This window comes from Megalobrama amblycephala, linkage group LG1, assembly GCF_018812025.1.
Source record: "Megalobrama amblycephala isolate DHTTF-2021 linkage group LG1, ASM1881202v1, whole genome shotgun sequence".
NCBI lineage: Eukaryota > Metazoa > Chordata > Actinopteri > Cypriniformes > Xenocyprididae > Megalobrama > Megalobrama amblycephala.
The window spans coordinates 67453237-67479535 of NC_063044.1; the positions used below are offsets into that span (position 1 = coordinate 67453237).

Genomic DNA, 26299 nt, shown 5'->3' on the forward strand with positions numbered 1-26299 from the left:
AGTGACCCAAGGAAGGGTCAGCTGACCCTTACTGAACTGTGAAAGTTTTCACAGATCAGAAAAGTGATGTTAGTGACCCAGGGAAGGGTCAGCTGACCAAAACTCAACTGTGAAAGTTTTCACAGATCAGAATAGCGATGTTAGTGACCCAAGGAAGGGTCAGCTGACCAAAACTCAACTGTGAAAGTTTTCACAGATCAGAAAAGCGATGTTAGTGACCCAGGGAAGGGTCAGCTGACCAAAACTCAACTGTGAAAGTTTTCACAGATCAGAATAGCGATGTTAGTGACCCAGGGAAGGGTCAGCTGACCAAAACTCAACTGTGAAAGTTTTCACAGATCAGAAAAGCGATGTTAGTGACCCAGGGAAGGGTCAGCTGACCCGTACTGAACTGTGAAAGTTTTCACAGATCAGAATAGAGATGTTAGTGACCCAGGGAAGGGTCAGCTGACCCTTACTGAACTGTGAAAGTTTTCACAGATCAGAATAGAGATGTTAGTGACCCAGGGAAGGGTCAGCTGACCCTTACTGAACTGTGAAAGTTTTCACAGATCAGAATAGAGATGTTAGTGACCCAGGGAAGGGTCAGCTGACCCGTACTGAACTGTGAAAGTTTTCACAGATCAGAAAAGCGATGTTAGTGACCCAGGGAAGGGTCAGCTGACCCGTACTGAACTGTGAAAGTTTTCACAGATCAGAATAGCGATGTTAGTGACCCAGGGATGGGTCAGCTGACCCGTACTGAACTGTGAAAGTTTTCACAGATCAGAAAAGTGATGTACATTATCTGTACAAGGTCATATATATATATATATATATATATATATATATATATATATATATATATATATATATATATGTATATTTGTATATATATGTATATATGTATATGTATATGTTTTTTGTATATATATATATATATATATATATATATATATATATATATATATATCATATTAAACAAAAAACAGGGGGCAGAGCAAAGAGAAACACGGCCACGAGATAAAATGCTATTGTGAAAGTTTTCACAAATCGAGCTCTACCTAAAACAATGTTATTTTATTCCAGCAGTCTGCGTGTTCATTGGTAATAGACGTTAAACATGAAGAACGCCTTTCTTTCACATTCCTTACTGGCGGACTTACCAAGGGGTTTACGGACAAGAGCTTTGCTGTGAAAAAATTCACAGATCAAGCTGGTGAAGATGACACCAGTTTCATTCCTCTAAGTGTCCAACATTTGGAGCTATAGCCATTATAAAATTAAGAGTCGCTACGAAAAAAAACCCTGATTTCGGCCCAAAGGACAGCGTCACCTTAATTCACAAATCATGGAGAACGATATTTGGTATTATTTGCATGTCTATGACAGCGCACTGCGTAATTATAGCCAAAAGAAATCTGAATATCAAACCGCAAACTATCTTTACTGCGGTGTAAAACGTGGCTTATACTTATTTATTTATTTATTTATTTATATATTTTTTTTTTTTTTACTAAATAGTGACAAAATAAAATGGTAAGAATGAATGAATTTCACAGACAGGAGAACAATACAACAGGGAAACAGATCAAAACATGGTAAAACGTGGCTTATACTTATTTATTTATTTATTTTTACTAAATAGTGACAAAATAAAATGGTAAGAATGAATGAATTTCACAGACAGGAGAACAATACAACAGGGAAACAGATCAAAACATGGTAAAACGTGGCTTATACTTATTTATTTATTTATTTATTTATTTAACTAAATAGTGACAAAATAAAATGGTAAGAATGAATGAATTTCACAGACAGGAGAACAATACAACAGGGAAACAGATCAAAACATGGTAAATTCAGTAAGAAAAAAAGAGGAAATATGACAAAGATGTTTCTGCTTTCATTTCACACACAAATGCACAAACCACAACAGGCGAAACTTTGTCCAAAAAAAAGAATGACAATAATAATCATGCACTTACCTTCGTGTTGCACTTTACTTCAAACAGAACAATCCATGGTTTGAGAATCACTCTCCCAGTCTTTGCTGTAGCTTCAACTTATATTCATGCAACTGTGGCATAGCCTATTAATCACTTTAATGTAGATACAAGTTCATTATCTGATCTTTTATCTCACTAAAAAAAATGCCACTCATGAATCATCATGTCTGTTAATTTTGATTGGCTGAAAGTGTGGTGTAAAGTTTGGAAGTGAGTTGGTTCATGACTATGATGGTGTGTCCATTCAAACAGTTCTCAATCCATGATCTTTATTCATCAATAGAGGCATGATGCTCAGGATTCAAAACAATAAAAAACAAACACTTTTTAAATTTAATAAAATTAAAATGGAAAAATCAAACAATGATTTACAAATCATATAATCCAATTAATTCAATACCAAACACCTTAACAAATAGGAACACTGATACATATCACATGGAACATTTCACAGTTAAACCCAAACAAACAGTGTTCCAGCAGGCCATTCATCTCAAGGATAAAACCGCGGCGCTCACAGATGTCTGGAGCTTCAATTTAATGAGGAGATGTGCTGCCAGAGAGATCAGCAATTTTGACAGTGTCCTTCAGTGTTCATGGACTATGGAAGCTTGAAAACATCAACTATCATAAGTTCCTCTTCATGAGTAATTTGCAAGATTGGCATCAGAGTACACTGAAAAAAATGATACTTTGGACCAACTTAAAAAAATTGCTGTAATTTGTTACAGCTAAATTTATTAGTTTTTCTCAAACTATATTTTTAATTTGGTTAAAACTTTAAATTTTATTTTAATATCAATCAAAATAGTTCTTCAGCCCAAGGTAAAAAAATTGTTTTTTATGGAGACCAAATCATTATTTTTACCATAACATCCAAGTATAATTTTTACTTTGGACTAAACTAAAAAAATTGCTGTAATTTTGTTACAAGGAATTTTATTAAGTTTACTCAAGTTAAATTTCTGATTCAGTACAAACTAGATTTTTAATAACACCTAAATCAATTTATTCTCTTTAGTCACAAGACAAAATGTTACTTAAATAAAGACATGAATATTCTATTCAATAGACCTGTTTTTATTGTGATGTCTTTAAAATATGCATCAGTTTCTCAGTCAAAAAAAAGAAAAAGAAAAAGAAATAAATAATAAAAACATACAGTAATAAATACAAAAATAAAAATAAATAAAGCCAAATGACTTTTGCTGCCAGTTAGACTAGCCTTTATAAACAATAGATGGAAAAACATTAAAATAAAATGGTTTTAAAAAGTTTTTTTTTTTTTTTTTTTAAAACATTGTCAACTTGAACCACATTAATGTAAAACTGTTTTGTACACCTCTCCTTGAAAACTCAACCTTTCTGTAACCTTTACCACATTAAAGTGGTATGTTAAACTTTTCAACAACTTTACTTTAGTAAAATAAGTGATAAATTGAGAGAAATGACGAGGATTTAACAATGGCCTCTTCCATTATTCATGGAATGTATTTGAATACAAGATCTAACACAATAAAACATCCTGTATCCAAATTTCTCCAATATTTAGAGCTTCACACTTAGACTGAACACAATAAAGCACAATAAAACATCTAACATCAGATATTGGGATGACCTTGACAGTTGCCAAATCCTCAAGTTCCACAGTAGATGTCAAGTTCACTAGTGCATCTCCAAAGTCTCTGTCTTGGTACTGCAGTCTTAAATTGCCATTTAACCCACACACTTTCCTAACTTCATCCATAAGCTGCTCCATTGACTCTGGAATTCCACCAGGCAAAACTAGCTTCCTGGTGTCATCAGGATTCAGAATAACACGCAACTTAGCTGGCCTTTTGACTGCCATGTCTGCCCATCCAAAAGGATCTAGTCAAAACAAGAAAACAATAGTATTAGTTGCAGTACAAAATTGGTCATAACTTACATTAAATTCATATTCACAAATTAAATGATTAACAACACTGTCTTTTGACAATTCTGGTTAAAAAAAAGAAAAGAAATTTCACAGTCAATATTATTTAGTAAATTCTGAATATTTGTTTAAGTCAAATTGATAAGGCCTTATGCTGTCCTAGCAGTTTTTTTTAACCAGAATTGTCAAAATAGAGTTGTTAATGAATTTGTGAATATGAATTTAAATTTGTTTAAAATAAACACGCACGTCTTTTACCCCTGTTGAAAAAACGAGCATATGCTGGTAAAGTAGGTTTTGAAGCTGGTATGCTGGTTTGAGCTGGTTTATGCTGGTCCAGGACCAGCTTAGGACTAGTATGGACCAGCAGGACCAGTTTAGGACCAGCATTTGACCAGCATACAGCTTCAAAACCTACCTTTCCAGCATATGCTGGTTTTTTCAACAGTACACAATGGATGTTTGAGCATTTATTTATTTATTTATTTATTTATTTATATTTCAAAATTTATTTCATTGAGATAGCCAAATCATATTTAATGTTTTTAAAATAGGCTATATAAAATAGTAAAATAGTTCCAACAGATTTTACTGTGGTACCGAAATTGGTACCGAGAACCATAAAATTTTCATGGTATCGGTACCGACTACTGGAATTTTGGTACCGTGACAACACTACTCTGTGGTAATTTAAAAGCTATTCTCTAGTGTTAGTGATTCCTATTTAAAACATAAAAATAATGTTCACAGATGTTTACGTTGGTACTCACCAAATTCAGCAATTAGGGCAAAATTCTGGAATTTCCAGGGAACAAAATCCAACCTGTAAAACAAAGGAAAAGGTGAGATTTCACATCTTAGTTTTTTGTTGGGGCAATTAGCACTATCCATAATCACTAGACTGTAATTATTAATTAGTCCCTACTTTTGTAGTGATATTGTACTAAACTGCATTATGCTGACAGGAGAAACAATGGAATATGAATTCTTCCTTGTCAATCAGAACTCATTTTCTAATTCAGTAAGTTTTATTAATAACTTTCATTTTTCTTAGTCATTTTGCTTTCCAGATTCAATCTCTTAATGTTACTTGCATACTAGAGCACGTACACACATGCACACTCTTCAAAAACGGTGCTTAAAATCTCTTGACAAACTAAAATATGTAAATTACATTTGTATATATTCAAAATAAAAGATATACATTGCAGACATCCCAACCTGCAAAAAGTCATTTCAGGGAGGTAAAAGAAGGAGCTATAAGCTATAGGCATATGCAATTATTCGTTAATTATGTTTAAATATGTAGATTACTTTTACTATTTATATAAGCTGCTTATACTATTTATGTAAACTGCTTTTATTTATTTTCCATTGCAACTTTAAACAGGTCTAAGGAGTTTGTTGTTTTCATGTAGCCTTGGCAACTAGCCTGAATAATATGCACATGAAATGAAACTTGTCAACTCACCTCACTGATAATTGATTGGTTGATTTGCCGAAAAAGGCCATTCGGGATGCTATCTGTCTTACATGCGCTTCGCACACACGCACACACACACACACACACACACACACACACACACGCGCAAGGTCTCTCTCTCGCTCCCTCTCCCTCTCTGCCGTGCGCGCGCTGGTTTGAAACACAGTCTCTATGCGCGCTCTTGCTCGCTCGCTCTAGATTCCGGGAGATTTTAACTAATTTGCGGGCATCAGGGAGCCGCTATCAATATGCGGGAGACTCCCGGAACTTCCGGGAGACTTGGGATGTCTGACATTGTACTTAATGAGAGCTTGCTTATTTTGCTCAAGATAATGATTAAGTCCACATGTCGTAAAAAACAAGAATGCTGTCGTTCCAACCACACAAGTTTGCGATGCTTTTTGTGAATGTTCGTTTTAACTATGGTTTCGGGAAACACCGAATCATTTAACTATGTTAGTAACGACAGAACTTGCGATGTCAGTTGGATAACGATGTTTTTTGGAAACGCACCTCCAACAACTGGCACCGCTTCAGCCGTTTTCCTATGTGAAATCCGAATAATTGTAGTCCGTTTTAAAAAAAAACAATTACCGACTCTATACACAAATAGGCTCAAACGAACATTAACTGATTCCGACATTATCATTAACGTCTCATATAACGTTACAGCTCCCGCGGTCAATGTTTAACCAACGTTAGATTATTTGACGGCTGCAGTGTATGTGAGAAAGCCGTTGTAGTTTATTCGAGCACTAACTTTGTTAGAGACAAACGAGCCTTATCACACTAAATTACCATTATATTTTCCTTACATCACAGTGAAATAATAACTAAATGAACCCTGCCCACATGGAAAGAACCTATATGTGGATATATGCGCATATATGAAACCTATATGCAGTGTATATGCACATATATGCTGCATATATGCACATATATGATAATATATATGCTGCATATATGCGTATATATACTGCATATATGCTGCATATATGCCGTATATATACTGCATATATGCTGCATATATGCATATATATGCCACATATAGGCAAAATTGAGGTGCATATATGTACATATACAGGAAATATAGGTCTCCTGTATTGCTTCTTCATATCCACATATAAGTCCTATACATACAAGATATGTCTTCTATATAGCTAATGGCAGGATCTGGTTATTTTGTAGCTCATATCTCATTTATGACTGTCATACATGATGCCTAGCTCATATTTTCTATTATCAAGGCAAAAACTAAGAATTAACGAAAAAAATTATGCAAGAACTTATGTATGTGCGAACACGTGAAATTGGTATCACATGTAATTGGCATGTTATGGAATTTAACTACCCACATGGAAAAAACCTATAAACATATATGTTTCGATATAGGTTTTGATATAGGTTTTTAATATATGTGACATATATAAAATTGGCCGTTTTCCTATATTATATGTACATATATGTACATATATGCACACATATATATATATATATGTACACATATATGTACATATAATATAGGAAAACGGCCAATTTTATATATGTCACATATATTAAAAACCTATATCAAAACCTATATTGAAACATATATGTTTATATAGGTTTTTTCCATGTGGGTGTATTTGTCACACTGAGGCAACTTGCGTATTGCGATAGCATGGTTTGGTTTGGCTAGCTTTAGCTAACATGTGCACAAACACAGTTGTCTGTAAAGTAATAACCTAATTGTCCATCCTGCCACTAACCATAAATGTGAATGAAAAACACTTATTTTCGTTAAAATAACACATTTTCGAATGCTTACCTTGTCTAAAAAGATTTCCTGGGCAACGGACCGTCTTCACACTCGAAGCGATAATGGCGGATGGCAAAATGCTGGCTGGTGGCGCGGGCAGTTAGTTAATGTGACGTCATGTGGTCACGTGACATGAAAACATCTGGTTTAAAGTAAAAATACTACTTAAGTCAAATTGTTGTTTTTAATTTGTTCTAGGGGCTTCGTTATTTGCTTTAAGGCAAACTGAAAAAAACAGGTTTAAACCAGAAACCATGATTTTCACTTAGTCCAATGTAAAAATGCACTTTAAATGAACAACACAGTAGTTTCACTTTTTTTCAGTGTAGGATACAAGTCCGATAAAAATCATTTGCTCATTTGCATGGTGGTCACTGGGCCATTGTTAAAACGTTTTCTTTGCAGACACTGGGCCATTGCTGAGCATCATCTGGAAGCACAGATTAGTCTCAATGCCATAAAATGAGGAGAATAAGAAACACAACATGGACAATTTACATGACATGCCATAGATAGCTGTCCTGCTAACTGTAGTGGTCAACATTTGAAGCGGATCAAAACCTTTCATCAAAGTTGCCCTAAAACCTTCTTCTTCAACAAATGATCACCTTCCAAGTGCTTCCGCCAAAACCGCACTTTCGTATTCTTCAAAAAGCTTACGCTGTATGTCCTACACCTTCCCTATTCTTACGGAAAAAAAGTAACTGGCGCTGAGTCATTTTGTAAGAAGTTCCAATCATTGGGTGTCGCGTACTGAAAGGCTTGTTTTCCAAATTCTGTTCGTATAGATGGAACTGAAAGGATGTACAAATCTTGTGAACGTTGAATAGGGAAGGCGTAGGACATACAGTGTAAGCTTTTTGTCCTTGAAGAATATGAACGTGTGGTTTTGGTGGAACCACTTGGAAGGCGATCATTTGTTTATATAAAGCATATACATTTACATTTTTTTCTCTTTTTTCATTTACCCTTATTCCTCTCTTGTATCGTTTAAAGCTCTTTGAAGCTGCACTGAAACTGTAACCGTCTGGAGGCCATTGAAGTCCACTATAAGGAGAATAATCCTGGAATGTTTTCATCAAAAACCTTAATTTCTTTTCGACTGAAGAAAGAAAGACATGAACATCTTGGATGACATGGGGGTGAGTAAATTATCAGGAAAATTTTATTTGAAAGTGGACTAATCCTTTAATAGTAATGTTTTGTTCTTTGTAGTTTCCATCATTGTCCTCCTGAGGGCAGAAACGAGCTGATAAAGAACTACTGGGTTTCAGTATCTTGAGTATTTCATATTTATTATATAGTATCAAATCAGAACATTGCAGTTGCTTATTCTGTCCCACAACTTATTTACATTATGAACTGTTTTGCAGCAGCTGTCTGTATTTGTGTTCATACAAGTAAAAATAAGTCAAGTCATCTTCATTTAGAGCTTTTCACAATACAGATTGTTTCAAAGCAGCTTCACAGTGACAATAGGAAAAATATTTGACAGAGACTGTTTTGGATTTACAGCAGTGCTAAAAAAGGGCTTGTTTAGTTTTGAAATATGCAGCTCTGTAAGGAATATACAGTACAGTAAGTGCACTGCAGAGCTTAGAAACAAAGTAATTGTGGTTTGAACGTGGTCAACAATGAAGGTGTTTATTTCTGTTTCTCACAGGCCTTGACACAAGATGGTTATGAGTATGAAACACACACTAACACGCCCACGCTGAGGTGCTCAGGCTTCACTGCCAAACGAGGAACTGCATCTCCAGTTGTTTAGAGACAGGTTTCTCAGAGAGGTGTGGAACTGGATTATGGACACAGAGTTGGATGTTCAGACTTGTGGAGAGTTATTATCTTAGTAATCTGTGAACGGTTGAAGAAAATGTCTCTCAAATTTGTTTTTTTCTGTTTGTGTCTGTGGCACCTGCTTGGTAAGTTCAGTTTTTAATATGACAACATTGAAAATGACTACTAAATAAATATACAATGATATCTATGAAATTATTGTATAAAAACGACGTACTAACAATGTGTTTCCGCATGTTCTCAAGGTGTGTCTGCTGTTAAGATGGATGAGATGAAGTCAGCAGAAGTGATGGAGGGAGATTCGGTCACTCTACACACGGATGTTACTGAAATACGGAGCAACGATCTGATTCTCTGGACTTTTGGACCTAAAGACACGCACTTAGCTAAAATCAGCAGAGCACATCATGAGATCTTTCATGACAGTGTTGATGGGAGATTCAGAGACAGACTGCATCTGGACAGTCAGACTGCATCTCTGACCATCTCAAACACCAGCACAGAACACTCTGGACCGTATAAAATAGAAATCGTCTCTGAAAACAGGGTCTCAAGCAAGACTTTCAGTGTCACTGTATATGGTGAGTACAGCATAACACTGGAATTACCTGCAATAATATTTGAAGTTTCTTTATCTGTCTGAGGTGGAGTAATATGAACCTCCCACTATAGAGGGTGTATGTAATGTATTTTTTAATGTGTTATTTAAAGGTGCCCTAGAACTTTTTTTTAAAAAGATGTAATATAAGTCTAAGGTGTCCCCTGAATGTGTCTGTGAAGTTTCAGCTCAAAATACCCCATAGATTTTTTTAAGTTGATTTTTTTAACTGCCTACTGTATTTTGCGGCATCATTAAATATGAGCCGATTTAGGCTGTGCTGCCCCTTTAAATGCTGACGCTCCCCGCCCACGCAGCTCACGCTTGCCTTAAACAGCATAAACAAAGTTCACACAGCTACTATAACCCTCAAAATGGATCTTTACAAAGTGTTCGTCGTGTAGCATGTCTAATCGTGTAAGTACAGTGTTTATTTGGATGTTTACATTTGATTCTGAATGAGTTTGATGGTGCTCCGTGGCTAAAGCTAACATTACACTCTGTTGGAGAGATTTATAAAGAATGAAGTTGTGTTTAACGAAACATTTAGAAAGACAGTTTACAAATATCACTAAAAATATCATGATATCATGGATAATGTCAGTTATTATTGCTCCATCTGCCATTTTTCGCTATTGTCCTTGCTTGCTTACCTAGTCTGATGATTCAGCTGTGCACAGATCCAGACGTTACTGCCTGCCCTTGTCTAATGCCTTTCATAATGTTGGGAACATGGGCTGGCATATGCAAATATTGGGGGCGTACACCCCGACTGTTACGTAACAGTCTGTGTTATGTTGAGATTCGCCTGTTCTTCGGAGGTCTTTTAAACAAATGAGATTTATATAAGAAAGGAGGAAACAATGGAGTTTGAGACTCACTGTATGTCTTTTCCATGTACTGAACTCTTGTTATTCAACTATGCCAAGGTAAATTCAATTTTCAATTCGATGGCACCTTTAATGAAAATCCTGAGCTAATTGGACTGTTCTTTTTGCTACTCCTACAATTTTCCACAATTCTCATCAGATTTCACTCAAATGATCTGCCAGATAAAACCTAAGATGATTGGAAACCAAACTGGCCGTAGCAGCAACACAATTCTATCAATAATCTTTTGTGTGCAGACATTGAACTCTGGATGTCTCTTTGGCAAAATCTTAAATGCATTTTAAAGGAAATCTGTCATTAATTACAACACCCGTAAGACCTTCATTCATCTTCAGAACACAGATGAAGATACTTTTGATAAAATCTGAGATCTTTCTGTCCCTCCATAGGCAGCTACACAACTTAGATATTCAATATCCAGAAAAGTAGTAAAGACATCATTAAAGTAATCCATAGGTTTCACCTCAGTTTTTTGAAGTGACACAAATGCTTTTTTTTTTTTTTTTTTTTACACAATTCCCACTTTATCTACAAAACAATATCATCCAAACCGAGTTGACCTCTGTGGCCTGTTGCACAAAGCCGGTTTCAGTTGCTACCCCGGTAAGTTCAAGATTAGTTTGAACAAACTCTGGTTTTTCGGGGTTATGAAGGTGGATTGGTTTTTAGCAGGGTTCATTGCTATGGTAACTTATGGACACTACACAGCTAACCCGCTCCGGAGCAGGATTTATTCTGAGTTAGAGATCACAAACCCAATCAGCTGTGAGTAAAGTGACATGTGTCTGATGCAATAAAGCCACTCCCCCTGTATCTCTTGCTCCAAATTAAATCTGTTTATAGTGAAAACATTTTAGAGACAAAATTGCTTAACATTTGCTGTTAATTATTCATTATATTTATATTAAATAAATTATAATTATGTATAATTCATGACATATTCATATAATTAGGCCTATTATATTAATTGACAATATTAAACTACTAAACATTTAAATTAAAATAAATATAATACATGCATAATATATAAAGCTTATAAACAGATTAAGCTGACATGTATTCTTTTGAGCTCTTTTGTGAAACTATATTAATTATTCAGTCTGTTTGATTCACATGCATTGATATAGTCAGATATTTTCTTTCAGCTGCCTTCTCAAACTTTCACTGCAGCAGTGTTTATTCCTGCTTTGGAAATTTGTTTAATTTCATATTTTTCATGACAATCTCTTAATCTTCGGAAGAGATGTGAATTGCGCGGATCTCTCTAGAAGTGAATCAAACTGATGTTCTCCTTGTTTCGTGTGATTGGCTGTTTGCCGCACGTGTCAGTCTTTCAGGTGCACGCGCTTTGCAAACTCTGGATTAAACTTGAGTTGACAGAGAAGGTTTATACTGAGCGTTGAGCAACAGTTGATCCTGATCTAAACCAGGTTGGATTTATCTGGATTTGTCAACTCCAAACCTATTCTGAAACTCAGAGTTTGTTCAGCTATCTTCATACAACAGGCCACTGCTCTTGAATCATTACAACACGTTGTGTCGAGGTTCTCCCCCTACTGAACTTCAGGTCATTATTTTAGTAAATAAATGATAAATTATGTTTTTTTTTTTAGTCAAACTAACCCACTTACTTTTTTCTTTCTTTTTTTTAGCAAAGTCATCATTGAGTTTTACATTCTGTCTCGTTTCTCCTTTCCTAGATGACAGCTGAAGTGAAAACAGGCTCACCTCACCCCCACGCTCTCCTTCATTTCAGATGCTGTTCATTTCTTTTTATTAACAATTTACCCTCTTTGAAAGGAATTTGTTGCACAGAAACGTCTTAAATTTGATCGAAGGTAGAACAAAGGTACGCACAAAAAAAGCACATTCGCCTCTCTTCCAGATGTGAAATGTACAAAAATGAATTGAAATTGTCTGAGCCTAATGGTTTCAGATCTACACACTGTAAATGCCTCCTAATTAATTAATGTCATGAAAGAGCACCAATCAACATCCAAATCCTTTACTCTAGAATGACGAGCTACAAGAATTACTTAAATTTCCAAATACCTACATTACTCTGACTCTCTGAATGCCATAAGGAAAAGTGTGTACGTTTGCTTACAACCTGATGTAGTACTAAGAATTTTTTCCAAATCAAAGACAGTTTTTATAAATATGAACGAGGCCCTTGGATTGTCAGTATCAGTGCTGATTTCGATGTGTGATGAGACAGAAAGATGCACTAAATTAATTCACAATCTCTCACTGAACACATTCAATCACAGACAATATCATTGTCTCTCTCTCATGTTCCAGCTTCTCTCTCCATTCCTGTCATCACCAGCTACTCTCCATCATCTGAAAGACCGTCAAGCTCCAAATGTGTGCTGCTGTGTTCAGTGGTGAATGTGACACAGGTGACTCTCTCCTGGTACAAAGAAAACAGTTTGCTCTCCTCCATCAGCATCCCAGAGCTCAACACCACCATCTCTTTACATCTGGAGGTGGAATATCAGGATAACAACACCTACAGCTGTGTGATCAACAATCCCATCAGTGACCAGGCTCAACATCTCAACATTTCTGATTTCTGTCAGCCACAGAAAAGTTCTTGTATTCGTAAGTGTGAACGATTATTTGTTTCCTTCTCAGATCATTCATTGGTTTATAGACACAACTCACCTCAGGTACATATAACTCACTAAGACCACACAGCAAAATCTCCAGAGTTAAATCAACTCTGCTCAGAGTAGATATGGTCCCTCTCTAAATAGTGTTAAAGTAACACTGAAGCAGAGTTAAAGTTAATGAGATAATTAACCCTTTCAAGCGTGAGTTTAAAATATTCTAATCTCCCCCCAGAGTGAGTTTTTTTAAGGCGACCGTTATTTTAGAACGTTTGCCTTTAATGTTTCCATAGCGACGCGCCATGCGTGTCACGAGCGCTGAACGCAGCCACAATAACACTGTATGACAGATGGATCGCTATTATTTTGTTTTTCCTTGTTTATTTAAAATATTCACAAACTTGCTTACCATGTTATCAACTATCTGATATTCCGATCCTCAAATATGTGTAAGGGAGTGTGTTTTGTTGTTTAAAAGCCTTTATAAATTATCTTTATCTTGATCTATAACGCGAGATGGGCGGCGCCATCTTAGTTTGCCCCGAAGTTCGCAGAGTCCTGTCAGTCGGATTTACAGCAGGTGAATTCATCCATTTCTCCCGAAATATATGCAAGTAAGTGGCTGATGGTGAACTGGAAGAATAATAGAGTAAACTTTATAGTTACTTGGGCCCATTATGTGTGTCTGATATGAATAAATGTCGGCAAATTGTATATGAATGGATTGTTATTGCTCCTTCCACTGATGTCTGACATCAGTGTATATTTTATAAACTCTAAATATATTGTTTTAATGGTGCTTATGCATATTTAAATGTCTGAAACCTTAAAAGAGACGTTATGTGGCTGAAAACACTGCATAGTTGTGATATATGACAAGAGCTGCGCGCGTCCGTCTCACAGTAAAAGCGCGAAAGCACAGTTTGAATCTGGCAGTTATGTGATGTCGCTGAACGTTCGAAATCCCATATGTGGGACCGTACGCCCAGGGGCACTGAAATAAAAATCCCATATGTGGGACCGTACCGCTCAAAGGGTTAAGCAATTAATAAGGTGATGATTGAGCATTAGTGATGAACACCTGCTGTTAACAAGCAGAATCACTGAAGAAAAGAGAAACACAAGAACTACAGTACAACTGACTTCAGTCACAGCCTTATTAATTGCTTAATTATCTCATTAACTTTCATTCTGCTTCAGTGTTACTTTAACACTATTTAGAGAGGAACCGTATATACTCTGAGCAGAGTTGATTTAACTCTGGAGATTTTACTGTGTAGTAACATATTTTGTGCAAATGCAGATGATTGCAATGCTTCTATTACTCAGGCAGGGAAAAAAAAACGTTTACTAAATTGAACTGAATTTCCACAAAAAATCTATGCAAACACACACAACTTCCATAGACTTGTATTGGAATAGACCAAAAGTTTGGTACTGTAAAGGGACTGATATACTTTAAGTGAAATCATAGAACAAACTGGTGTGATATCATTAAAACAAACTTTAAATTCCTCTGGATGTTTGCTAACAGTATATCGCTGATTATATATCTTAAACTTCTTTAAGCAAAGATTGAAAATGAACTTCGCTGTGAGTATACCATGCCTTTATATTTCAGTAGCGTTTTATGGTGAGGCTTAGAGAAGCGCTCTTAATCTTCATATGTGCATAACCATACAAAGCACTTGATATGGACTTGCAGCCTTGTGGACTTGATGATCATCTGCACAGCAAACTACTACCTAATAGTCTATGTGGCATTACATTAATGTGCCAGGGGATTTGAGTTCCTATAACTCTTAGCAGAAGTAGCTGGTTTTTGCTATGTGTTCATACCGCAGGAACTGGGAATGATTTTAGTTACAGAAACACCTTTTGGGGAACTAAATTAGCTCCTACTTCAGAGTAGGGTTTTACAACCCGGCTCAGTCACAACATAAAGACACTTCACAAAATGGGTTTCAATGAAGGAAATAGTTTATTTTAAACAGCAGTCCGTAAGTTTTGCCTCTTTGTCACCTTTTCTGTTTGAAATCTGCAATTGCAGTTATTTGCGGTATTATTATTTACATGGGTTGAAAGGTTTCATGCTCTCATTTATGTCATGTTTTGGCCAGTAACTTCATAAAATAAATGGTGCTCCACTGGAATTCATGCTGTTCCAAACCCTTTCATTCATCTTCGTGGTGTATCCGCAAAGGACTCTGGCATTCAAAACTTTAGCTCAATATCACAAAGCTGCTCAGGATGCAGATAGTGGCGCATTTATGAAACCAAAAGTCATAAGTCACTGACAGAAAGTCAAATGATTAATTTCATTTTTTTTTTTTTCTTTTCTTTTCTTTTGGAACCATTAACAACACTTTTTTGTTTTGGGTAACTGGAGTACTAAGTCTTAAAGTATGTGTAAAAATCAGTTAGAGTAAAAAAAAAATAAGACTAAGAAGTTTGTCTTCTCTACTTAGACCGTGTCCACAGTTTTACTGAAGATGTGATCCGATTGGTCATCTCTGTCCTGGTGGGTGTGGCTACTGTTACTGTACTGATTTATGACATCAAATCCAGAAGAGTGTGACAGGACAGGAGAGCAAATACATCACAAAAGCTCCTCTGATTAGTCCTATTCTTCTTCTTACAGTTGTTTTTATGTAATTATAGCTTATAATGGTTCCCATGTTTTATTGAATTTGTATAGTTTACTGTATTACATAACATTGCATTAGGTCAAATAAAAAAAAAATGTTTTATATATGTTCTTTTTAAATATGTTTAAGTTATCACAGAGCTGATTTGCACATAAGTTGTTCATAAATGTGTAACTTACTGATTTGTCCTTGCAGAACAGTAGCTACCTGAATATAGATTTTTGTTGTCTTTACTGTATTATTACATTTATTTTTATTAAAATATAAACAGAGCCGAATATTGCTACATTGTGTAGTTCAGTGGTAATAAATCTAATGCTAGCTTTGGCGAGTTATAATTCAATTGAATGTATTCCGTAATATATAATATCTGTCAATAAATTTCTTCATTAAAAAAAAATTATATTAATTATATTGTGTTGCATTCATTATACGTGATTAACTGAGTGATGATTGAGCATTAGTGATGAACACCTGCTGTTAACAAGCATAATGGAAAGAGAAACAACAAGAACAGAAAAAAAAGAGAAACACAAGAATTACAACTGACTCACAGCCATATCCATAGATGAAAATCAACTGAAGATAATAGAATACAAGTCTCTCAAGATCTCAGCAGAGGAGGATTAAACAACTCGACAAACAGCATTAACAGCTTTATTACTAACCAGTTTAACTTTATTTTATTGTCTTTGCTCTTGGCTGGCAAGTGGCATTGTGACAATAAATAAGCAAACAGTGATTTATTTAATGATAATGTTTTTAAGTTTTATGATATGTTTTGGGGAAATTATGCATCCAGTGTTGCCAGCTCATTTTCCTGTGAAGTTGCTATAGGGACATTAATTTGTTGCTAAAAACTGCAAAATGATGTTGTAAAACTTTTTCTAATCAACAATTGTACTCTGAACTGAATGTGTTTAAATGATTTGATTTAATTAGCTGCATCACATGAGTACTTGTCTGTATGTAGATAAGTACTGTGATGGAATTTTTGAACTAATTAATAATGAACTAACATTTCTTTTCTTCTACAGGCCTAATAATAATAATCTAACTTTGAAATAGAGAAATAGTCACTAGGACTGAGTGTTGTGATTCAGAAAAAATTCTGCTGTGATGGCTAGACAGCATCCTTTTGAGGATAAAAAATAGTCTTTGAGGAATTGTTCTAACCTATTGAGTAATCTGAACTATTAACCCTGAGACATTTTTTTATGATCTTGTGATTCAGTTGTTCTAATCTAAATTTATGCGGGACGGAGGAACTGAGATGTTTTCCTTAAATCTGAACCAATTGTATTAAGACTGATGATAATGAGTAATAGATCATGCCATACTGACTGAAAGTGTACCTGAAATCCTATAAAACCTGCTGTATTCCTTTGTTCGGAGAGAGATTCTCTGGAATGATGAGAACTCTCCCGGCCGTGATTAAAGCATATTCTGAGGCATAGACTGGAGTCTGTCTGGTTTTTAGGCTGCAGCAAACCTCAGCACTAGAGATCTTTTTCTATACTATAGTGATAGTGTTTAGTGGAGGTGAGGAGCACTAAAGAGCTTAGTATCAGGTGATAGTGCCCCAAAATAGGCCGAGACGTCGGCCGACTCGAACAGGTATTAAAAGGACGCTCAGTAGACTATAAATTTATAGGTTTATGGGTGTTTGGGACACCCGGGTTTAACTAAGTCAGGTGCGTAGGAAAAATATACCACAGTTTTGGCGAGCTTCCAGGAGCCCAAGGGATCCTCCCTCCGTCCGTCGGTGGGGGTCAGATAGTTTTAAATTTGAGTAAGAGGAACTTGATTATTATTTTTCCTATTTCTGCATTCTGCCAACTTTCAATTTGAAGAAAAGACCCCGAGACCCCGATCGACGGAGGGATCCATCCGAGACGGGCTGAAAGGACTTAAGGTTTGAGGTAGGGTACACAGACTCCAGTTCTTTTCCTTTGATTTGCTTATTATTATTATTGGGACAAACAAGATGCAGTTTTGCAATTTCTAAAGTTTTGAGGAAAGATGAATTGAATTGGATTGGAGCAAATTCTGTGAAATTCTGTCTGATGTTGGATGTTGTTTGTTTGTTTATGTTCTTTGTTTGCATGTTGTGTTGTGTTGTGTTGAGCTGTGAATAAGTAAGAGAGACACTGGCTAGTCCCAGTTTTAAGAGGTGTATCCCATTAGCCTATAGGGATGATGAAATTCAACTGAATTTGCCACAGCGATATCCTTTCAATTTAACAAGATATACTTATGTAAGACGTCGTGTAGGATTGAGATTGAGTGGCCAAGTTGAACAAATATTTGAGCAAGATTTTGCAGTTTTGGGGATTGGTTTTACTAAAGCATGGTATTATGATTACAATCTAGACCCATATTTAATGGTAGGTCAAACATCCTTGTATTTGCTGACTAGACCTAATTTAAGACCATACATAGATAGAAGCACAGGAGAATTGGGAATGAATCCTGTTCCTCCGATTCCAGGAAATCCCATGATTTGGGCTTGGAGATATAGCTCAGATATTTATCCAGTAAACTGAATTTATAAGATTGTCTTTTCCTATTTCTCTCCTTCTAGCAACGAAGAATTTGCTTATTCTGTCTGCCCTCTTTTTGCTGTTGCTATTACTCTCGTTGAAATAAGAGAAGAAAATATATAGGAAGAATATCTTGCTTTTGCTATTGTTTCTGCAAAGACGTACTTGCTTGCTTAATTAACAATAGGGAATTGCTGCGGTAAAATAAAAACTGAAAAAACTGAGATCCGGGGTCCTTTCCGAGAATTGGTTAGAAAGTGGAATTTGCGAGAAGAGCAAATTGCTCAAATTCAGTTGTGGTCAAAGTTCACAAAAGGACAATTTGAGAAAAACTGTGGTACTTTGAGTGTGTCAGTTTTAGGAGAATCAAGGCGTATCTTGGAGAATCTATCCCCAAAGAAGCGGAGACGGATTGACTGGACGCTGTTCAATAGATGGGAGTGGGAAGCGGAGGCTCGATACGAGAGGCAAAGAAAAGGTGAGGAGGAAAAGGTTGCTCTTATTGCCTTACAGACCAAGAAGCAGAAGCAAGAGCTCGATGATATGCAGGCAGTGAGTGGGTGCAGGCGGCCCCCGCCATACAATGCTGCGGGAGAAGAGGAAGTTGGACAAGTGCCAGTGGCTGGGGGCTCTGCAGAGCCGTGCTCCAGGAAAGGGGAAGTGAAGACAGAGGGTGAGAGCTCAGATGATGATGAGGATGAGAGGGATGCAGGGGTTTATCAGGAAGTTCGAAGACTCCTGAACGAGGCGATGACACCTGAGTTGCATGAGCCCCTAAGCCGCGTATTCAAGGGGGTGAAAAGAAAAGCTGGAAAACCACCTCTCACACACCCAATGAAAACTCAGTCGGTCTCTGTGATTGGGAAAAAGACTGAGAAAACTTGTAATTTGCCTATGCTTCAGTTTCCAGGTGCTGAAGGGCCAGTGTGGGTGGAGAGACCTTGGGATTTGGAAGAGCTTCGAAATGTGACAGCTGCACTCCCAGATCCAGAAAAAGGGGTAGAACGGTTCATAAGTGCAGTTACAAATGTTGATGTAACTTATAAACCCACAGGTCGAGACTGGTCAGCAATATTCAGTGCAAGACTGGGATTGAAGTGGACAGAAGTGCGTGAAGCAGGTGAAGACGCTTTCAACCCCGCCCTGCAGCGTCTGGATGAAGGAGGAACTGAAACTCAGGAGTGGAGAGTTCAATGGACAGCAATGCTTGAGAGACTGAGACTGGCTTACCCACTATGGCCAGACTGGGCAGCAATTGCCAACACGAAGCAGTTGAAAGGTGAGACTGTCACTGCTTATCTTGCGAGACTAAAGACTGTTGTTGATGAATGTGCAGGTCTTCCAGAAGGAACCGACAACACAGGAGTTCTGAAACACCATTTTGTAAATGGCCTGCTTCCAAACATACAGAAAGCTGTCAAATTGACCTGCATTGGAAGGGAAGCTCAGAATCTGGAAGTGGTGATGCAACATGCCAAACAAGCTGAGCAGAATGATGAAAAGAGGAACACAGAGAAACAGCAGAAGTTGGAGAATGCTCAGTACATGTTTTACCAGTCCCAGTCCCAGTCCAACAACCAAATGCCAAGAGATGACAACTATCAAGAGGCAAGAAGAGGAAGAGGAAGAGGCAGAGGCCGTGGCAGGTGGAATGCACAGAATGGCAGGATTGGGGACAGAGACAGGTGTAGAATCTGCGGCCAGAGAGGTCATTGGGCCAGGGAGTGTCCAGAAAATCCGAACAACTTCCCCCAACAGCAGCAGTACCAAAATAACTTCCGACAGCAGCCACAGCAGAGCTATCCGCAGCAGAGGCAGAACTACAGAGAGCAACAACACACTTCTTCTTTTCCTCCCCCTCCGCCAACGGCAAGCTCCACAGCATAGGATGAGGAGGGAGACACTCAAACCCGAACAACTCAGCTTATTCAACTGACTAAAGACCCAAGCTCAAATCCAATGATGACGATACTTGTACAAGGACTTCCAATCTCCATGTTATTGGACACTGGGGCCACGAGGTCAACACTTACGGTAGAGACTGCATCTAAATTTGATAAATTGCCACTTTCTAACCAAACTTGTACTACTTATGGTATATCAGGGATAGCACAGATTGATAAAGTGTCAATGCCATTAGCAGTAGTTAATGGGGAGAAAAAGTGTACACATTCATTTCTGATTTCTCAAACATGTCCTTTAAATTTGATGGGCAGGGATCTAATTTCTAAATTAGGATTAACAATCAATGTTTCCTTGAGGGGAGTTGAAGTGACAACTATGAGTGCTAATTTTGCTCAGATATTACCAAACTGGTATTATAATTGGGCTATAACTCCTTCATTTGATCCGTATTCAGAATATAGTTTTATACCTGCTGATTATGAAAAACCATCTCATTTCCATTGCACTTCATGGTTTGTGGGTCATGAAAGAAATAGCGAGTATGAAGAAAGTTGGTTCGATGGATCTCTGGGTGAGACATTAAATCTTGAGTATCTATTAATATCGCAGCATTTCTCAGCATTCACTGTAAAACTAACACCATCTCAATCTACTCTTTTCCAACAGATGCAAGTCCAGCCTCACGTCTCAGTGGGGAAAAGAGGAAGCTCCTGGGCGGAAGTAGGAGTGTGGCTCACAGAGCAAGTGGAGAAGGGGGGCTGGACTTGGCATGATGATGGGTATTATACAAATGAAGCAGGGGTAAGAGCATATCCAGCAATGCAGACAGTGACGGTTCACAGGTTGTGCAGTGAAGAGAGAAATAATATTTCTAGTACTCCAATTGAAAATGATTTAGATTTATCAGGGGTTCCAGAGACTCTTTGGGCAAAAGATAAATTTGATATTGGTCGGCTAAAGAATGCAACGCCTCTTGTAATCACGCCTAAAACTCAGTACAGGCCATATAGGCCTCAATATCCTCTCAGCAAAGAAGCTGTAGAAGGAATTTCTAAAGTTCATGCAGCGCTCGTCGAAAAGGGGGCTATTGTGCCTTGTCCAGATTCACCCATCAATTCACCGATACTCCCTGTAAGAAAGGCATGCGTTTTGTGCAGGATTTGCGATTGGTGAATGCAGCTGTTCAGCCTCGTTCTCCAATCGTACCTAATCCTTCTATAATTCTATCCGAGATTCCAAATAATGCCACTTACTTCTCAGTAGTTGATTTGGCAAATGCATTTTTCTCGATCCCAGTCCACCCAGAGAGTAGATTCTGGTTCTCATTCCAATTCCAGAATAAGCGCTGGACTTGGACTGTAATGCCGCAGGGATATACAGAATCTCCCACTGTGTTTACTGAAGAACTTTCCCGAAATTTAGAAAGTTTCATCCCACCTAAAGGAAGTACATTAATTCAGTATGTGGATGATTTGTTGATTTGCTCCCCAGACAAAGCCTCCTGTGAAGCCGACACACGTGCATTGTTGAATTTCTTAGCAGAAAATGGACATAAGGTGTCCAAAAATAAGTTGCAGTTAGTAAAACAGGAAGTAAGGTATCTTGGCCATCTAATCTCAGCAAATGGCCGAGCTTTAGGCCTAGATCAAATTGAAGCGATCCGAAAAATTCCGAAACCAGTTACAAAATTGCAGATGATGACATTTCTAGGGATGACGGGATACTGTAGACCATGGATCCAAGATTATGCTGAGATCTCAAATCCCCTTCTCATGGCAGCTCATGAGGTCAAAAAAATGACAGATCTGATCACTTGGACAGACGAACGTCAAATTGCATTTGAGAAATTAAAATTATCATTGACCACTGCACCCAGCTTAGGGCTGGCTGATTATACAAAGGTTTTTGAATTATTTGTCTCTGAGAAAAAAGGGTTCATGTCTGCTGTTTTAACTCAGTCCCATGGTGACCGTCGATGCCCGATCGCATATTATTCCAAACGATTAGACACTGTCGCAAGAGGAATGCCACAGTGCCTACGTTCTGTAGCCGCCACGGTCAAAGCTGTATTAGCATGTTCGGATTTGGTGGCTTTCCATCAATTAACTGTTTATGTTCCTCATGCAGTACACGCTTTGTTATTGCAGTCAAGGACAGCTCATCTGACAGCTGCACGTTCACTGCACTGGCAAAATGTCCTGCTCACAATGTCAAATGTCACATTGAAAAGATGCACCATGTTAAACCCATCGACACTACTTCCCACAGAGGAAGATGGGGAACCCCACGACTGTACACAGGTAGTAGAGATAATGACGAAACCATGACTTGATTTACAAGATACACCTTTATCCAATCTTGAACTGATTTATTATGTGGATGGGTCGTGTCTCCGGAATCCACATACGGGATTGCTTTCAACTGCATATGCCATTTGTACTAAATTCGAGATAGTTGAAACCCAATGTTTACCTCAACATCATTCAGCTCAAGCAGCAGAACTTGTTGCACTCTCGCGTGCATGTGAATTAGCTAAAGGCCGTTCTGTCACAATATATACTGACTCACGTTATGCTTTTGGTGTCTGCCATGACCATGGAGCAGTATGGAAGAACCGAGGTTTCCTTACTGCTAATGGAAAACCCGTGGCACATTCAAAATTGATTGATAAGTTACTGGAGAATTTATTGTTGCCAAAAGAAATCGCTATTTGTAAATGCGCGGCTCATATGAAAAGTTCTGACGAAATATCGAAAGGTAATAATTTTGCCGATTCCATAGCAAAAAACACTGCACTGACGGGATGCGTGCCAACTGAATTTATAGGTTTTACATCCCTCGCTACCGATAGCACCCAGCTACCACCATCATTAAGCGAGGTTCAGAAACTGGGTACTGACCGTGAGTTGAAAATTTGGTCAGAGAGGGGTGTAAAAGATGATGAAGGTGTCTGGAGAGATAACGAAACAGGTAAGCCATTTCTGCCTAAACAGCTATATTCAAACTTTGCAAATTGGGCTCATGGGGTAGATCATGCCTCAAAATTGGCTATGAATGATTTATCAGTACTTCCTGGGTGGCTCCAGGATTTACAGCAGTGGCAGAGAAGTTTTGCCAGAAATGCCACATCTGCGCCGCGAATAATGTGGGAAAGCAGAGTAAACGGATTGATCCCTCTGCTCACCCTGTACCAGAATTTCCCTTCGAGCACGTCATGATGGATTTCATTGAATTGACACCATGTCAAGGGTATAAGTATTGTCTTGTAATTATTGATATGTTTTCAAAGTGGGTTGAGTGTTTCCCAAGCAGAAAAGCTGATGCTGCGGCTGTAGCAAAAGCTCTAATACGAGAAGTAGTTCCTAGATGGGGAGTGCCTGGAAAATTGTCTAGTGACAATGGAACACATTTTGTAAATAAAGTTATAACTGAATTGGCAAGAGGATTAAGAATAAATTTGAGAAAACATTGCTCCTACAGGCCGGAAAGCGCAGGTGCAGCTGAGAGAGCTAACCAGACGATAAAGAATAAATTGTGTAAAGTTATGGCAGAAACTGGAATGACATGGGTCCAAGCCTTACCCATTGTTATGATGGCCATGAGAGCCCGAAAAGGGGCAAGAACAGCCCTCAGCCCACATTAAATTCTTACAGGTCGTCCCATGCGAGTAGGAATTGAACCTCCTCCCCAGGAGGGTTTGGCGGGTGTGGATGAACAAATGAGAAAATATATGTTATCCTTAACCAAAACGATCAAAACAATCCATTCGCAGGTTAAAGCTGCTCTGCCAGTTCCAGGTGTTGGACCCCAGCACTCTTACGAGCCAGGACAGTGGGTCTGGATCAGAGATCTCAGGCGAAAGGCGTGGAACAACCCAAGGTGGCTAGGGCCATACGAGATCATTCTAACAACAAACACCGCAATCAAGGTCGCTGAACGTGACACCTGGGTTCACATGTCACATTGTAAGCCCCACCAACACGCAGATTCAAGCCAAAAGTAGAGGGAATCAGGGCGTACTAGTGACGATCCCTCCTCTGCCAACGAAGGAAAGACCTTGCTACGGCTCGCAAAGAGTCATCAAGGTGAAGATGGAACGCTTCAGACGTCTGTGGGGCCAACGGGATGATCAGCGCACATGGGAGCGGCTCTGGGCCGACAAATTGTTTAAGTGTAGCATATGTGTTATTGCATTCATAAGTGTGGTGATTTTGGTTGTGCTTTTGCTTCTCTTTGAATTTTCTACAGGGAGTGTTGCAAGTAGAGGGAAAAGGGAGGTGATGTCAGTTCCTGTTCATCATGACCACTCATCCAATGTGAACCAGCACCATTTTGGGTTGAATATGTTTTGGAAATATGCTAATTACACAGCCAAACAGCATGCACCTAACAAAAATTGCTATGTTTGTGCACAGGCCTCCTTCTCTGCCGCATACCCATATCCATTGTCTCCAGAGCCGGTAGAAGATCATGAATTAAGGTGTATTATGATTCGTATAGCTGGACCGGGATCGGAGTGTTCTCAAAAGATTTTCCGAAGGGGAGAGCCCCTTGAGTGTGGGAATGTAACCTCTGCTTCGCCAATCCTCTCACTTAGCAGTGGAGGAAAGAAAAAGATTTGGCCTAACCCTGGACAAAAATTTAAAGAATGCTACCAATCTCGAAAGGGGGTTAATTTTATGGGGATTCTTGAGGGGTGTAAGGTAATCCATAATGTAAATTGCGACAGTCCCACTGGGATGAGTGATCATATAGCGGGAGGGGCTTTCCTTCTGTATGATTATTACTGGTTATGTGGCCATACTGCTTACCCAAGTCTGCCTGTGTCATGGAGAGGTGTCTGTGCTTTAGTTAAGCTCAGAGCACGAATTAGAATTGGATATGTGAGTAAGAAAAGAAGGCAGAAGCGGAATTTGGGTAAGAAGGATGGCGATACCTGGTGGAGACATGATATTTCTGATATTCCGACTGAACACAGGGTGATTGCCAAGACGGCTCAATTTTGGAAGGCCTTTTTGATTCACAATGCTGTAACTGACTCCATGAATTGGATTAACAGAATTCATTATGAACTATTCCGATTTGCAAATGACACTCAATTGGCTTTGACATTTTTGAAAACTGAAGTAGGAGCTCTGAGACAAATGACTCTAGAAAATAGGATGGCTCTGGATGCGATCCTAGCAGAGGAGGGGGGAGTTTGTGTGAAAATTGGTAAGGAATGTTGTACTTTTGTTCCAGCTTATGATGCTGATGATGGTAGCATTTCAAAGGTGCTGACTGACATGACAAAGGTTCGGGATGATTTGTGGCAAGATGAACAGGCCAAGAATAAGGGGATAGGATGGAGTTTAGATTGGATCTCTGATGCCTTCCGCAATGCTTTTGGCAATATCTTCGGACCCATACTAAAGTTTTTGGCAATGATATTCGCAACCTTGCTTGTTGCAATGATGATAATTGGGTGTTTGATGAAGTGCATTCGAGTTGTGTTGGGAAGATTTGTCCAAAGCATTGTGGAAGCAAGGGAAGAAAGAGAGTATGTGGAGTTGTTGCCATCTAACAGGAAGGAATACCAAAATCTGCAGGATAATAATGTGCATCGATTTTAATCAAATTTGATCATTTTTGATTGAAGTAAAATATGATCAAGAGAGGGGAATGTGATGGAATTTTTGAACTAATTAATAATGAACTAACATTTCTTTTCTTCTACAGGCCTAATAATAATAATCTAACTTTGAAATAGAGAAATAGTCACTAGGACTCTAATTCTGCTGTGCTGGCTAGACAGCATCCTTTTGAGGATAAAAAATAGTCTTTGAGGAATTGTTCTAACCTATTGAGTAATCTGAACTATTAACCCTGAGACATTTTTTGATGATCTTGTGATTCAGTTGTTCTAAATCTAAATTTATGCGGGACGGAGGAACTGAGATGTTTTCCTTAAATCTGAACCAATTGTATTGAGACTGATGATAATGAGTAATAGATCATGCCATACTGACAGCGAAGTGTACCTGAAATCCTATAAAACCTGCTGTATTCCTTTGTTCGGAGAGAGATTCTCTGGAATGATGAGAACTCTCCCGGCCGTGATTAAAGCATATTCTGAGGCATA

At 38.0% G+C, this 26299-nt stretch overlaps 1 protein-coding gene and 1 long non-coding RNA gene across 6 annotated transcripts; one reads left to right on the forward strand and one right to left on the reverse strand.

Annotated features, from left to right (window-relative positions):
* Window positions 1–3197: 3197 nt before the first annotated feature.
* On the reverse strand, window positions 3198–7735 carry LOC125280836. The gene is made up of 3 exons (XR_007187761.1): window positions 7194–7735; window positions 4674–4726; window positions 3198–3857 (listed from the first exon to the last, which is right to left on the reverse strand). It is a non-coding gene; the product is annotated as an uncharacterized LOC125280836 (long non-coding RNA).
* A 711-nt stretch (window positions 7736–8446) lies between these two features.
* On the forward strand, window positions 8447–26299 carry LOC125280631 (CD48 antigen-like). Of its 5 annotated transcripts, XM_048211345.1 has the most exons (5): window positions 8447–9106; window positions 9227–9562; window positions 12772–13074; window positions 15551–17652; window positions 23951–26299. In XM_048211345.1, exons 1-4 carry the CDS (start codon window positions 9058–9060, stop codon window positions 15658–15660), a joined length of 798 nt encoding a protein of 265 aa, XP_048067302.1. In that variant the 5' UTR covers window positions 8447–9057; the 3' UTR covers window positions 15661–17652; window positions 23951–26299. The 5 variants fall into 5 exon arrangements, with proteins under 5 accessions (XP_048067302.1, XP_048067287.1, XP_048067279.1 ...); XM_048211330.1 differs by lacking the exons at window positions 8447–9106; window positions 9227–9562; window positions 12772–13074 and having other exon boundaries at window positions 17090–17652; XM_048211322.1 differs by lacking the exons at window positions 8447–9106; window positions 9227–9562; window positions 12772–13074; window positions 15551–17652 and adding an exon at window positions 20171–20307.